At 40.4% G+C, this 14,906-nt stretch overlaps 3 protein-coding genes across 11 annotated transcripts in view; 2 read left to right on the top strand and 1 right to left on the bottom strand.

Annotated features, from left to right (window-relative positions):
* LOC124218891 (metabotropic glutamate receptor 7) overlaps positions 1–13,080 on the bottom strand; it is an 83,658-nt gene extending 70,578 nt beyond the window's left edge. The window contains exon 1 of the mRNA XM_046625790.2: positions 12,489–13,080. The gene's annotated coding sequence lies outside the window, so the exon portion shown is untranslated. The remainder of the gene's footprint in view (positions 1–12,488) is intronic.
* Positions 8,834–12,456, top strand: LOC124218894 (uncharacterized). The gene is made up of 3 exons (XM_046625801.2): positions 8,834–9,215; positions 9,352–9,498; positions 10,296–12,456. The coding sequence occupies exons 1-3, from the start codon at positions 9,084–9,086 to the stop codon at positions 12,042–12,044; spliced, it is 2,028 nt and encodes a 675-aa protein (XP_046481757.1). The 5' UTR covers positions 8,834–9,083; the 3' UTR covers positions 12,045–12,456.
* Positions 12,894–14,906, top strand: part of LOC124218892 (E3 ubiquitin-protein ligase Rnf220) — an 81,784-nt gene continuing 79,771 nt past the window's right edge. For 3 of the 9 annotated variants that reach the window (XM_046625794.2, XM_046625799.2, XM_046625792.2), the window contains exons 1-2: positions 12,899–13,167; positions 13,948–14,061. In XM_046625794.2, coding sequence (XP_046481750.1) covers positions 13,060–13,167; positions 13,948–14,061 — 222 coding nt within the window. In that variant the 5' untranslated portion in view covers positions 12,899–13,059. Of the gene's footprint in view, positions 13,168–13,199; positions 13,353–13,947; positions 14,062–14,906 lie in introns of those variants that run through there. The other 6 variants (XM_046625798.2, XM_046625796.2, XM_046625793.2 and 3 more) reach the window with 5 other exon arrangements.

Genomic DNA, 14,906 nt, shown 5'->3' with positions numbered 1-14,906 from the left:
ACCCAGGTGAAAAAACTGCCCAGATTTATAGCTTCGATCATGCGCAATTTAGAACTGGATTTTCGCTTCTAGTTTTTCAGAATCTTCAAACTCTGCGATCGATTTCGCGTCCACTATTCAGGGCCGGCTTCAGACAATAGGCAAGTGTGGCGATCGCCTCAGGGCGCAATATCTTCGGGGCGGCCCCTGGCCTATCGTTATTTTTTCGATTCACTAAACTGCCAACCAGTTGATTTGTACAGTCGATGAAAGAACAAAGGTGAAGGTTGATAAAAAAACTATCGGGTTCCCTGGAAAATTGTTTGAAGCCCTGCAATCCCAATCAAATAGAAATTGATTACGAGACGTCTATGGATGACATAGAATTCTCAAAGTTATTAAAAGTACACGGAACAAGTGACGTAGGTTCAGCAGAACCAGTTGAAAATAAACAAAAAACTAGGTTAAATCAAAGCCTTGAAGAGTTTGCTGCTGCCAGTGATATTGAACTGAATTATGTAGGAGAAGAAGGCGATGTTAATGAGAGTGATCAACAACAAAATGTGGATCTCAAGTTAATTAATGACGACTCTGCCGTTTGGCCTAATATTATTACGCACGACATTCGTCAGCGCATCATTGAGAAAGGTCCAGTTCAAGTCAGAGATTTCGTATTTCCGAAAAAATGAGTTTTCGTACGGGTTTCACGGTGTCAAATTACAAGCGGCCTCTACCAAACGATGAGCAACTCAATCGCAATTGGCTGGTTTAGTCTAAAAAAGATCACTCGATAATTTCTTTTTGTTGTAAATTATTTAGCAATTCGGATAGTAGTCTAGTTTTTGGATTGGAAAAATTTATCAAGGGTTCTTTTTCAGCACAATACTAGCAGGAAACATTTGATAAAGCATCAAGAATGGGTGGAACTCGGTCAACAGTTGGATAAAAACGTTACAATTGATACGACACTGGATTAAGGCTTTGGACCAACCATATCTATTTACTAATTACTTCGGCTTCCTATATGATTTTCAAAAAATGAAAGAAATTGGTAGAGAAATAGCGTTGAAGTATTGTAAAGACTTACGAATCATACTGAGTTACCAAGGCGACTGCGACATCGATGGTATCAACATGAGTGACGAGCCTAGTTTGTCTTGCTACAAAATTTAGACTTAGGATCGATCGTTTCACCATTCGACGTGCTAAATTACATACACAAAAATGGTATGGCTACCGGTTATTCAAATGTTTTCATAGCTCTGCGCATATTTCTTACTTTACCAGTCACAATAGCAGCGGCAGGAAGATCTTTTTCCAAATTAAAATTAATAAAAAACTACCTGCGGTCATCGATGGGTAATAATTGTCTCTTTGGACTTTCAGTAATGTCGAGAAGACGACGAAATAATGGGCTCACTGTCATAAAACGATTTGATCAATAATTTTGCTTCATCAAAGTGTCGATAGTGGAAGACGTAAGCCTTAGGGGTTAAGAGAAAGAAAAATCCTCTTTTATTTCACCATATTTGATGTTTTATGTTAAGTTATCAAACCCAATACATGTCGTATTGATTAAAGGATGTAAATTATTATCATTTTCCACATCCTTTGAAAAACTCAACTGTTTGACTTTCGTGTTAAGATCTTAGAGACTGATTGTGACCAGTAGGGGCGGCTACAGCGGACTTTGCGTAGGACAGCGAAATGTCTGAAGTCGGCACTGTCATTCAACGATTGATTCCATGTCGTGGGGTTATGGAAGTGAATTCACGGTGCACAATACAGTGCAGTCTCGCAATCATGTGCTACGAAATCAGATTTTCTCACATCGTGAGCATGATGAAAAAGACCAGTATTCACTATCCTGTGTCCTCGAAGTTGTTTACAGTCTAACCAACCTTATAAATACCGATGTCGGAGTAGTGTTTTGCGCTGACCTACCCACTTGAACCCCTGCGGCGCGATGATGTCTGTATTCACTCAGCGAAAGTGACACGTAAATTTGTCTTCCGTGTCTCATACTTCTGACACATCTTTAATTCACAATTTTGCATCGACTGAGCGCGGGGTGGTTCCCTTCACAGCGGCGGTATTTTGGTGGAACATGAAAAAGCCTAATATTCAAATGAACCGTAACTTGTCAAGTTGAGAAGGATGCTCTTATCACGCTGAGTTTTTTCAGTAACGTCTTGCGTTACAGGTGAATTATCAAAATAAACTTTTCTCTCCTTTTTATTACTATGTGTAATTATAATAGACTTGATGCTCTTGAATCGAAATATAGTAATAAATAATATGTACCACGTATACTTTTCATTTACTTTTTTTTTTTAATAAAACGCCACTTTTGCTTAGAAATTATAATCAAACATGATAGCAACAATATTTATAAAAAAAATAGTTATCAAGTTAAAAAGTTGAAACATTGAAATCGTTATAACATCTCTCTGCTAGTATAGTTCGTTATTCTTTAGTTTTCTTTCGTTTCACATCTTGGATTAGAGTTTCACGGCGATTCACATCTCCTTTTAATTTCTTCCTTCTAATTTCTCCTTTAAATTCTCTTCCTATGAATTCGAACTGGTTTTGTATGTACGGATACTGTTTAAATAGATTAAAGTAGTGTAAACGTAAAAATAAAACACAACAAATTCTGAAATTCGAAAAAAAAACGAAACAAATTATCTATCTATGTCTATCTATACTAATATTATAAAGAGGAAAGATTTGATTTTTTGTTTGTTTGTTTGTTTGAAATGAATAGGCTCCGAAACTACTGGACCGATTTATAAAATTCTTTCACCGTTGGCAAGCTACACTATTCCCGAGTGACATAGGCTGTGTTTCATTTTCAAAAAAATTAGGGATGCTTACTAAAACTTGAATAATCTAACCCAAGTTGTAAAAAAATAAACAAAAAACTTCCTTCAATCGCGTGCGCTGCGAAAACTATTAATGATAGAACAAAATGATATATCACAATTTTTCAGGACACATCACTATCTATAAAAATTGTCGCGACAGCATGTCTCTATCTTTTATAGTTACGTCACAATAAGCGTCCTTTTATTAAAAACTAGCAGCCCATCCCGGCTTCGCACGGGCATATAATAATATTATGTAATAATATAAATGTTATTTTTTTTGAAACTCACTGCAAACATTGTGTATTTTCTTTTATTATATTATTATATGCCCGTGCGAAGCCGGGATGGGCTGCTAGTGTAATATATACGTGATAGCAAAAAATGAAAAGCAGATATAGATTCGGCACGTTAAAAGATTCATATCTATAATATTTTATTTTTTGAAAGCGGATCTCGTTGTAGATCTGTGTTCTTTATACTTCCTTTGATCCCTAATCCAATCGACTGTCGATGTTGATCCGACAGGAAACGACAAATACATACCTACATGAGATCTAATGGCCAGCTTGCGACCGGTCGTCCGTGTTACATAAGTAAAACAAAAGAATTCATCAAAGCTTAACCAACCATTGAGATAGGTGAAATAAGAGTTTCTGCCACAGGCCGAGTCTGACCGGATTTTGGTATGTGCACGACGATTCTTCGATGTATACATATACAAGTATGCCAGTGGAGTGTGCGGGAAACCGAAGTCACGTATTTGGATGGAAGCACATGGGGGTTTCGGATCGCAGCAGAATATCTTCTGGGTGTTAAGTCGGACGTGACTGGAACAATATTTACGAGAAAGTACAACAGCTGTATTTATGGGCTTGTTTGCCACCGAAGAAATCCGCTCGAAACTCGACTGATTGTGCCTTTGCGTTGGTATTGTCGCTTCGCAGTGATGTTAAGCGGATGGTCGATAACTTCCATTCCATAAAAGTACAGAATGAGAGAGGTTCTGTACTCGCTGAAATTTTTCCGTCAAGTTTTCGCAATTGCGTTTTGACGATGTGACGGCCTATCAATGCATGCAGCTATTTTCAACGCCTCATACATGTGCGGGAATCGTTTTATCGATCAGCTGGGCTGATTTTGCGAGCTTAACTTGCCTCGTAGTTCGCGACGAGTGACGACTCATTGACAACTAATTACCTCGAATGCCCTATTTCGTCAATGGCGAGAGGCTAACGTGCGGATATTTTACAGCACGGATTCCAACAAACTGCCAAAGCAATCGAGTGTTCAAAATGAGGAGCTGCACATCACAGCCTCGGCCTTCCATTGACAGTTCAATGTTTCACCAATTTGGTTTATGCAAATGCGAAATGTTAGAAATTTGAAGCTTCGGGCCACCGGCGAACGTTGAATCTATATGTCGTCAGCCTGTGATCAAGATTGATGAGTATCCATTTTCCGAGAAAAACGGTATTGATTATTCAGATGAAACCGAGTCTCATGAGTGTAAAAAGTTGAAAAGGATCTTTCCAGGTGTTGGAGGTCGACGAGAAATGAATTTTCGATGCCTACAACGCAGGCAGGTAATCCTTCACTTATACGTGACAGGCGCGGCTTCGCATGAATCGGAATATGGTACTTTCCTAGGTACGGCTTATAGATTCATGCCGGATAGAGCTAAAGTTCCGAAGTAAGGTCATCGTAATGCCGTTATAAAACCTGTTGACAGTATCGTTACTAATTGAACTTTACGAATAGCATCCCTTATCTACTACATACTTCGAGCCCAAGACATTCGACCTTGTTCACCGTAAATAATCACCTGGCTGTCTTAAAAACCTGTCAACTTGTACAGTATCAAGCTACAACTTTAAATGTAAAATGTAGTTTCATGTAACATATATGTTTACGCTAGTTAACTTTGATGAGTAAGGAACCCTCCTTCAACAGCACAAAATTGGACAACGAAGAACTATCCAAGCCATGCAAGGTTCTCTGCTGCGTTATAGTAACTGTTTTATCATGTGAAACAATTTGTATCGGCTGAGAACTTTGGGATTGAATCAATTTTATCAAATCTACATCACATGAGCCACTAACATCTCTACTTAAGGGTATGGGGTCGGGGAAAAGATGGAAAAGATCAGGAAAGTTCGAATGAAAGTTTTTCGATCGGCGCATGAACGCAGCCGCTGCAGGGATCGGGGGTGGTAGGTATGATTTCGAAGATGTATAATTAAACTCCACGAAGAGCTTGGGGTTATGGGAAATTGTAGGAAATATCGCAAATATTGATATAAGGGTCTTAAAGCGTGCCACCTGCTGAACTGTTCCTTATATTTCAGCAATGATAATATATGCGAATAGTCAGTACAGGTATACGAACTCGTGGCGAATTAATACCGAATCAATGGGATATCACGCTTAATGCTCAAAACTCGGGCGGTGCAATCATTCAAGGCATAAATGGTAATTAATCAAATTATGAAATCCAACGTGTAACCGAAGCACCCAAAGCACTGTCGATAATAATAACCGACCAGTTGGGTGGCCAATGCCGACGCGAAATTTGTATTCAGGCAGTTGCGACGAATGACATCGGAGTTATAAACGACCACAATTTTCAATTCACTTTGTCCGAGAGTCTAATTGAAAGTGCAAATAGAATCACCTTTCTACGAAGCCCATTGCAACCAACAGGACCACTTTTACGTGTGTGGTTCTCGAGTCACGAGAATGTTCGCTTGCTCAAATTATGACATTGCAACGCCGCGTTACAATTACATGGGTCTGCTACCGTAATTCTTCACTTCTATTGTGTTGCCGGGTATCCTTTGTTTTGTGTCGCAAAAGAATTCAAATCCTCAGTTGCAGTCCATAGAATTACGCGAATATAAGCCAGCCGAAAATTTCTCTCATGAGCCACGACTGCTTTTCAACAGCTTATGAGGATGCGAGCTATTGTATTGTACAAGATCTATGTGACACAGTCACGAAACAGAATTTGAACTTTCATTAATGCATCACTCTAGATATTGCTTCACAAACAGACTGTAATCCGATCATTTTCTTTCCCGTGCGCCACTTTAAGGCTGTCGTTTTATCTTTTTTTTTTTTTCATCCACACTTCTCTTTCTTTCAAATCGTTTTATTTGCGATAATAATCCTCGTGAGATGCAAGTCAATAAGTCAAAGAGATTTGATTCAGGTCCCTTTTTTCCTGTCAACATGAGTTTCTTGTAATTGACGACGAGTGGAAACTTTTCAACCGGAGAGTAGATTACTTTTTTAATAATGCCAAAACGGAAAAGTTGCTGCAGAGCTCCTCAGCGGAAAACAATTGGACTTTGCGAGAACTCGGCATGGGGGGTGAGGACTTGTGTCGGAGTGCGGCGCGGGAGGGTAGAAAACGAAACGAACATCATGCACGAACGAGAGTATGTATCTTAAAATGCGGGGATGGCGAGACTACGTAGCGAAACTGAAATACATATAGTACACAATCTAAAAGGTTCAACGAATGAACTTGTTAATAAAAATCGACCGTGCAACGGGGAACGTACAGAAGTTTGGTGGGCCCGGGGGGCCGAGAACTAGCTGATGGCGTTCTTCAGGAGGGGCGAGCCTTTTAAATTTAGGAACCAGAAAGCATCGTTATCACGACGCGCTGGAGGAGGGATGTCCGCGTGTTGGCGATATCGCGGTACCGGTACCGCGGTTTGACTGGCGCGACCCGCGAGCCCTCCGACCTTTTATACCTCGTCAGGCGCTTGCGCTTCCTGGGTCTCTTCGCTTCCTTGCCTCATCGCCATTGCGCCTTCACCCGCCGCTTGAGTGCCAGACAGTCGCCACCCAGATTCTCCCATAGCTCATTCAGCATAGCATTTTTGAGCGAAGTGGACGAACGCTTAGCAATCAATGCCCTCGCTAGGTTCATTCAAGTTTTTGCAGTCTCGACCGTTGTGAATTACAAGCCGTCTTCCAACTTCGAATTAACCTTTCATCGACAAAGAGCCTGAAGGGCGGTACGTCTCCTTATCGTAAGAAGGCGTCTCATAGTCTCCCACTGAGTACACAGTGCGGAAACCGTGGCGGCTCGTGCGGCAAAAGACAATGACGTCACAAGAATCGGACGTCCACGGCCGTTCCAACGCGCGTGACGTCAATATGTAACGTACCCTCATTGCCACGTTCTGACTTATCGGTCTGAGCGAGGGAACTTTCCTTGACTATGTAACAACACCGTTCGCATTACGGTTCTTTTTACAAATAAACAATACTGTTTAAATCGATCGTTATTGCGGATTTTGCTCTTTAGATACGTACTACAGCATTTTTTCATTCGTTGTTTCAATCAAACTTTAGACGACGTACCCTCGTACCACAAAAACCGTAATGTTTCAGTTAGCATGTCAACACAAAAACATCAGACAATAAAGGGTTAGAAGAGGATTGGTTTCTTGTGAGACTTCTGTTCGGAGTGACAACCCCAATCTTTTTGCTACTTTCACTGTTAATTAAGGGCGCATCCACGCTGTGCATTATTTGCCTATCTTTCCCTAATTTTTAGTTTCGCATAAGTTCAATTTCTGATCTCGACGTATATATATGTAATACTACTGTTTCAAATTATCAGTTAATTTTTCGTCAAGTTCAGAAGTTTTGACACTATTCGCAGTTTTAATGCCCCTAATTCTTTCGTGAGTAATCGATGAACGACGAAAACGAGCAGTAATACTATCGGAACACGACTTTCAACGAATAGTTACCACAGGATACTGAAACTTGTACCATTTTTACGAAATCCACCCTCAATCTTTGTATATTATCAAAATCAGCTTCAAGTATTACCAGTTAGGCAACTTATGAAAATACCACCTTATATATTAGTTTTATACACAAATATTCGTGTGCCGTGCCAACTGGCTTAAATTAGGTTTAAATTCGTACCCCCAGCGCATAAATAATGATAAATTCCCATTGGAAGAAAATTGGAGGGACGAAGTGACACCCAAGTTGAAGGTTTTTTCCGTGAGGGATATACCTTATTAAAATAGATTAATTCGATCACACAAATCGATGCATTGATTTTATGCACGTATGACACATATGCATCTGAGTCGAACAACGCTGTCATATGTTTAAAAATATCCAGAAAGATTCATTGAAATATGCTGTCTCGAACTGCGTGTTCCAAATAATTATGTCCCTCTTTTCTTTCTTAGACTTCGAAGAAATATAGTAACTCAACATTACCGACTGAAACTCCACCGTCATTGCTTTTACCAGCCAACACTTGCAAATCGCCAGAGTTACAAACTACGTACGTTTCACCCACTTCGACGTTTTTCCACAGGTGGTGCTACCGCCTGTGCTCTGTATTAGAATCCGCCGCACTAGTACGTGCTCAGCTAATCACGACGTAGAGCGAGAAAAATACTAAATTTGACTCTAGTGCACGGAATCTGGTTACTTTGAGAATTTCGTTCCGTACACTATTTTACCTTATGTCTCACGTGGCGAATTTCGAACAAAATGACCGAATACAATGATCGCAAACTTGCACTATTCCACTTCATTCCTCAAATAATTTACATGTTTTCACATAGAAAATCTCTATTTTGTAATAACCTTACGTATGAAATTGTCATGAAATATTGTAGATCAACAATTTTTTTATCTTTTTTACGCTGCCGAGTTTGTGAGCAGTTGTGAGTAGCTCTGCTTCTGTCCTAGGGAGTTCTTAGCGCCGCCAACCAATATCGGAATGCACCTTCGGTGTCGATTGTTGTTAGAAAGTCGATGTAAAGCAAAGTGCCTAGTCGGTTACCCCTACTTCAACTTTCGTGAAGATTACTCGACGGGTAAATGGGGCTAGGGTCATAAGAAGCCGTGTTAGGGATCCGGTAGCTTCTTTATCGGCGGGAGTCGTACACATACAACACGCAGTCCCGTAAGCACACAAAATGGCATTAGAGTGACCGTCTTTAAAAATCTACAGTCAAGGACCGTGATAATACTGATAACAGGCTTACACTAGGCGTGCCAGCGAAATGTGCCACCATCGCTAGGTTTTGCTGGGTTCACAGGGAGGTTGGAAGCTTGACAGTGCTTGAGAGGGGCTTGCAATCGTCGTGCTTATGTAGTCGTGTTTTGTTTACATTGATCTGTACGTGAAAACTAATGGTGGATGAAAAGTTTCGAGCGTAAAACCTGGATCAGAGGAAGGAAATAATGAGTTTGGTGACGAGTCTCGATATGTGTCGCGCTTGTATGCGAGCCGATGTAGCCTTGATGCCCATGTATGACGGGCAGTTGGGGAGTAAAAATTTGCCCGTCAAACTAGCTGAGTTAGCCTCGATTCAGGTTAGGATTTGTTTCGTCAGACTGCTCCTTCTTCCTTTCAATCACTACTGCTAACTTATCATCGATTCTGTTTCTCATACCTCCCAGTCTCTTTTTCTCTCCATATACCACTTCATAATGATATGGTTGTTTTTAGGTAGACAAATCTGATGGACTTCCTGCCAAACTATGCGCCAAGTGTGCATACCGAACGGATGCTTTTTACGATTTCAAAATGCAAGTTCAAGCTACGGATAAAAAACTACGCAATATCTTTCAAGTGGAAGATTATTCTGCGAACAAGGTATCGCTCAAGTTGACTATTCATGGCTTAATATAAATATTAGGTGCCATTCACCTTGGCGATAAACAATCTCTAAAAGTCAAGTACAGTAGAGCGTTGATTATCCAAACGTCAATTATCTAAAAGATTATTTAGTTCCTGATTTTTCGAATAACAGGCTGAGCTTCCGTTGTAAAACAGAAAAATTGTGGACTTTTTTCCGAAGAAGTACACCAAATATGTATATACACCTGTCACTTATAAAATATCAATATTAGTACAGACACTTGTTTTTCAATACATATATTTTATACACTATATATTGTTAACCAAAAGTACTATGTTTTGAATAAGAAGATAGTTCATCTGTTTCAAATACATACGTATGTATGTACATTGAACGAATCAACATTTTTTTTCACACTGTTCGGTTAACGGAATTTTCGATTATGCGAATGGTTCTCGGCCCCAATTAGTTCGGATAATTGACACTCTACTGCAAAATGATAATGAAACACAATATGTTCCTTCTTTGATTTCACCTTGCAAAATTGAACATTTAAATGTTGACCTTCTGTAACATGAGATTAGTAAGTAAACAATCTGCCAGTTCATTGAAGTGTATTTTATTCCAAAAAACTAGTTGATCAAAATCTTAGAATTATCCAATAGTCATATACAACATGAACTGCAGTAATTTTGGTTGAATTCATAGATAGATGAACCAGTAATGCGTGACAATGGCTCGTATGTTGACATTGAGTCCCAATACCGGCAGCTTTGTTTTTTGTGCCTTCAAGAATATTTTCTTCGTTCAGGTTCAGGCACCTTGGACAGACGAAGTCGAATTCATCAAGGTTGAACAAGTCGATATCACACGGAATACGGCAGATGAAGCGGAATTCATTGATGTTGGTTATGTGCAGGAATTGAGAGGGCACAATGAATTAACAGAGAATGAAAAACTTTTGGTAAAGGTTGAACCACATGGGATCTTTCAACCAGAGGTACAAACAGATGGATTAATCGAAGAAGCAGCTGATTGTGAGGAGGGAATGAGGAACGATATAGAAAGTACTTCTAAATCGGAGATTTCTGAATATGCTTTAGTTCATATGTCCGATGAGGGGGTAATTCCATCACCCTCTGCGTCCCTGAGTTACATGCTGTTTAATCCTGACGACGCCGGAGAAAACACAAGCTCGTCTGATTCTTGGGGGTTTGAAAACAAGTTCAATGGCGATAAGAATTCAACAATCTATCGAACAACATCAACGCCAATGACGTTTTACACTGGAGAAATTATTGAGGGAGAAGATTCGGAGACTGATGACAGGTGCAAATCTGGCGAGGCAACGACGCATGTTGTAGTAGGAAGTGACGGTGAAGATTCCGACTACTTTATCGATCCGAAAGACCATGTTTTGGGTAGTTTGAATGATACAATAGTTAAAATCAAAGAAATTAGGAATGCAGAGAATGGGATGAATTATCAGTGTAGTCTATGCATGCAAAATTATAGCGAATTGACCGGTGCCTTAGCCCATATTGTGGATAATCACGTACCAGCGGGCGGCCCATATTTTTGTACAGTTTGTGAAAAGGACTGTGACAATCTGAGGGAACTTCGGTCTCATATCAAGTTGCACACAGGCGCGTTGCCTTATGTTTGTTTCATATGTCATAAAGCGTATGCATTGAGAAGATATCTGAAGAGGCACATGATTAGTCATGCAGAGTTTTATCGACATCGTTGCCCAAAGTGCGGACAAAGGTTTAAAATGAAGAATGAACTGGAAACTCATATCACAAGTCATATTCATGGATCTCCTTATGCCTGCAGTCAATGCTCCAGAGTTTTTAATCACAAAGGCAATTACAAACGGCATTTGATCAGTCACCTTGATCCTCAAGGTCTTCATTTACCCAAATTTCCTTGCAAGATCTGCAACAAGAGATTCTTGAATAATCGCACACTGGAAGTACATATGCGGGTCCACACAGGCGAGAAACCATTCAGATGTGAGATTTGCATGAAAACTTTCTCTCAGCAAGGGAACTTGCTCAACCATATTAGAATTCACTCCAACCCTAGAAGTTACACGTGCGAAGTGTGCGGAAAACAATTTAATCAGAGATCTACGCTAAAAGATCACAGTCTTCTTCATACGGGTGAAAAGCCATACGTTTGTACCGTGTGCGGAGTTGCATTCACATTCAGTGCAGCACTAAGGAGACACATGTGGATTCATACTGGCGGTAAACCATACGGTTGTGAAATTTGCAATGCCCGTTTTGTCGGAAAATATGACTTGAGGAGACACATGGCTATTCACAGCGATCGACCAAGGACGAGAAGAAGACGTAATCAAACTAAAGTGGAAATTCCGGATTCTCATGAACCTAGAGAAGACATTAGCGCGAGTGATGAAGCTGTGGCGAATACCGAAACTATACTAATTGAGCAAGTCCTGCTGAATCAAGATGTGACTCATGTGGTCACTCAAGAAGAATCAGAGAAAGAAAATGTGGATGCTTTGTTTACACTGATTCAATATGGAGAATAGAACAATGGAATTTTAGACTCATTCCATTCACGGTCTTAGTCAGTTTCCGAAACATATTCTGTTCAATCATTGCAGGTTCTTTTGCGCACATCCAGCAATTTGTAGATTAATCAACGAATCCCATGAATTTTGTAAGATTTTTACAAACTGCGCATCGTGTCTGTTCAAACGATTGGCCGGTAAAATCTTCGAAAAGACTTCAAAGGTTATGAGGTGATACAGTTTGACTGTATCGCGCGGCAGTAATAGTTTGAGTAAAAGCTTAGAAACACCGATCCCTGATTTAATGTAATAGCACAGTTTCGATTCTGATGTTATCAAATTAGGATAAAATATCTAACGATGCACTTTTTTCTAATAAATTCGGCTATTATTGTACATACATGTCATGACAAATAAAATTAAAATAAATAATTTAAAATAAGAAACCAAAAAATATCTTACCGATGGTAACTTGCCTAGCTCTTGGTGGAGTTCGAGGATCAGAACAGAAACCCGCAGAGATGAATAAGCTGCTGGCGCATTCCGCAAGATGGTGCCACCTATCCCCGTTCATTTACCGTTGAACTGCACTTCCTTCAAGTCGCACATATTTTGTCTTAATTTTTGTTTTCTTCAATAATAGGTGTCTAGAATTCGTACTCTGATGTTCTTTCAAGTCGTAACTTCGTAAGTCAAACTTTACAAATGTGACGCAATTCCAAAAACCATGCAGTTTCGAATTGTTCGTCCGTAACAATGATCTGACAACCAAAGGTGCGTTACAATTTACGGCTTTCGAGTATGACAGGGTTGAACGAAGCGCGTTTCTGTGACTAATTAGTCGATAACTGGCAGTTGATCGAAGATGAAGATGGCGATCATCAATCATCGAGGGATGGCGAAGATAACGCATCGTGAGGAAAGTAAAAGAGAGCACACCGCGGAGTGAGGATTTCGGGCGATTTGTGAATCGGACGTCTCCGTGCGCGAAAAGGTTGCAGGCCAATGGTTGTCGCGTGTGCGTCGGTCGCGCATGCGTGTCGAGGTCGGTGGGGGCACCCGCCATGTCGTGCCCACGCACGCAGCCCGCACGCGAAAGGCCGTAGGAGGCAGGAGGGAGCCGCCGTTTCGTTTCTCCTGGGTAAGTTCGTTTACTTGAATCAGTCTGCACTGGCATGGCCACGAGGTAGCTCATCGTAGCTGCAACCACCTCCACCACCGGCACTTTCTCACACGCACACATACACATAACCCTACATTCCCATCCCATACCTGGCTCGCAACCCGCGGAGGGCTCATGATACAGCCGATAACAACGTAGCCAAGGTAGCCGGACAGCGCGTCTCAATTTCGAGGTTATGTACGCTGAAGCGCGCGCGGTTCTAAAGCGGCGCCACTGCGACTCGACACGTTATTCGCCGGTTCCCGCGTGTGCTTTGTTTATTCACCTTGTGACAACTGTGTTATACTCTTGTGACATCTTCGATTTATTTATTGCTAAGCTATTTCAAATTGAGCGCGTCATAATTTACCATATTTTTACGATCGTTCGCTCCTGTCGGCCAGTATTTTGAACAACGTAGTTTTCCGCCCTTTCGAACGTTACATCCTTTCACTTGGTTTAATATTTAATTCTATACCATTTATACCTACGTCGTAGATTTCAATTCAATTGCTTCGATTCTTCTACTTATAGTTGGATGTCGAACGTCGTCGATCAGGTAACCGACAGTTTTGCGTCACGCGTAGGAAACGATCAGTAACGTTCGAAATTTGAATTAAATTTCACCGCGGCTCGGAGCGCGGGAATCGTTTGTACGGATTCTCCGTACATCTAGGCGTTTTATTCACGTTCGCGGTATCTACTTTCTCGAAAACTTTTCTCGGGCTGAGACAATAAGCGGGGAATCCTATTTTTTAGATGGACAACTCTGCTTACGTGCCGAATCATCTCACACCACCTTCTCTGGTCGTTTTTTCACAAGGCGGGGGCCTCCCAGAGGCTCCGAGAATGCAAAGACCCTTCAACCCACAAGTTAGTGGTTTTTTCCGTAAAGCTTACCTTGCCTAACTTAGCCTAGTGCTTAGCTTAGTCTCACAGATATACTAAAAAGAATACCAAACAATCCAACTACTCACTGGTCCTGCTATCATTATTTACTTAAATCCTGCACGATGTTTCTTACCCTAATTTCTGTGTATGATTTTATCCAAACTAAGCCCATTTTCTGGTGTTAGTTCGTTTTGGCTGAGTTTCTGATCGTGTGTTTGTATCGTTTTATACAACGTAGTCGAGATTTTTCTCTTTACAATAAGTGAAAAACGAAACTATTGACAAAGCTTACACATTTGCACGGTTCTTTCCGTACTTGTTGCGACGGTCCAGCAACACGTATTGAATATAAACGAAAGTCTTTCATTTCAATCGGATGACAACATATTTGTTCGGATTTTTTGTTAAACGCCATTGCTGATGACAAAATAGCTGGTTTTCACATCGAGAGGGCTCGATTCACGTAGTTAATAACTAACCAAATCGGTGAAATTATTTGATAAAACCGCATAGTTTTCCAAGCTGCAAAAACGCATGTGAAAAAGAGTGCCATGACTATTACGTTAGTGTTGCCTTTGGTGAAACTTAAATACGTTTATTGGTCGACGTATTGAAAAGTCATATAACAAAATTGAAAATCAAGAGTAGAATAAAATCTAATAGATAGAGACAAAGTCAAAGTCAGAGCAGAGAAGGCAAGAAATGTTCGTTGATAATATCTTACGGCTCAAATCGTCGAAGGAAAATATCAATACATAAACTATTGTATTACAGAGGAACCAGTAGAAAAGAACATTTTGCACTTGATCAAAATTTTTTTCTCTCAT

The sequence above is a fragment of the Neodiprion pinetum genome, chromosome 5, assembly GCF_021155775.2.
Source record: "Neodiprion pinetum isolate iyNeoPine1 chromosome 5, iyNeoPine1.2, whole genome shotgun sequence".
In the NCBI taxonomy this organism is placed as follows: domain Eukaryota; kingdom Metazoa; phylum Arthropoda; class Insecta; order Hymenoptera; family Diprionidae; genus Neodiprion; species Neodiprion pinetum.
The sequence above is the reverse complement of the archived record's forward strand: the minus strand, read 5'-3'. Positions and strand labels throughout refer to the sequence as shown.

Excerpts from the sequence above, each read along its gene's own strand:
- LOC124218894 (XM_046625801.2), top strand. The coding sequence starts at position 9,084 with ATGAGTTTGGTGACGAGTCTCGATATGTGTCGCGCTTGTATGCGAGCC. Across the intron at positions 9,216-9,351 it reads CTGAGTTAGCCTCGATTCAG|GTAGACAAATCTGATGGACT; the intron begins GTTAGGATTTGT and ends GGTTGTTTTTAG. Across the intron at positions 9,499-10,295 it reads AAGATTATTCTGCGAACAAG|GTTCAGGCACCTTGGACAGA; the intron begins GTATCGCTCAAG and ends TTCTTCGTTCAG.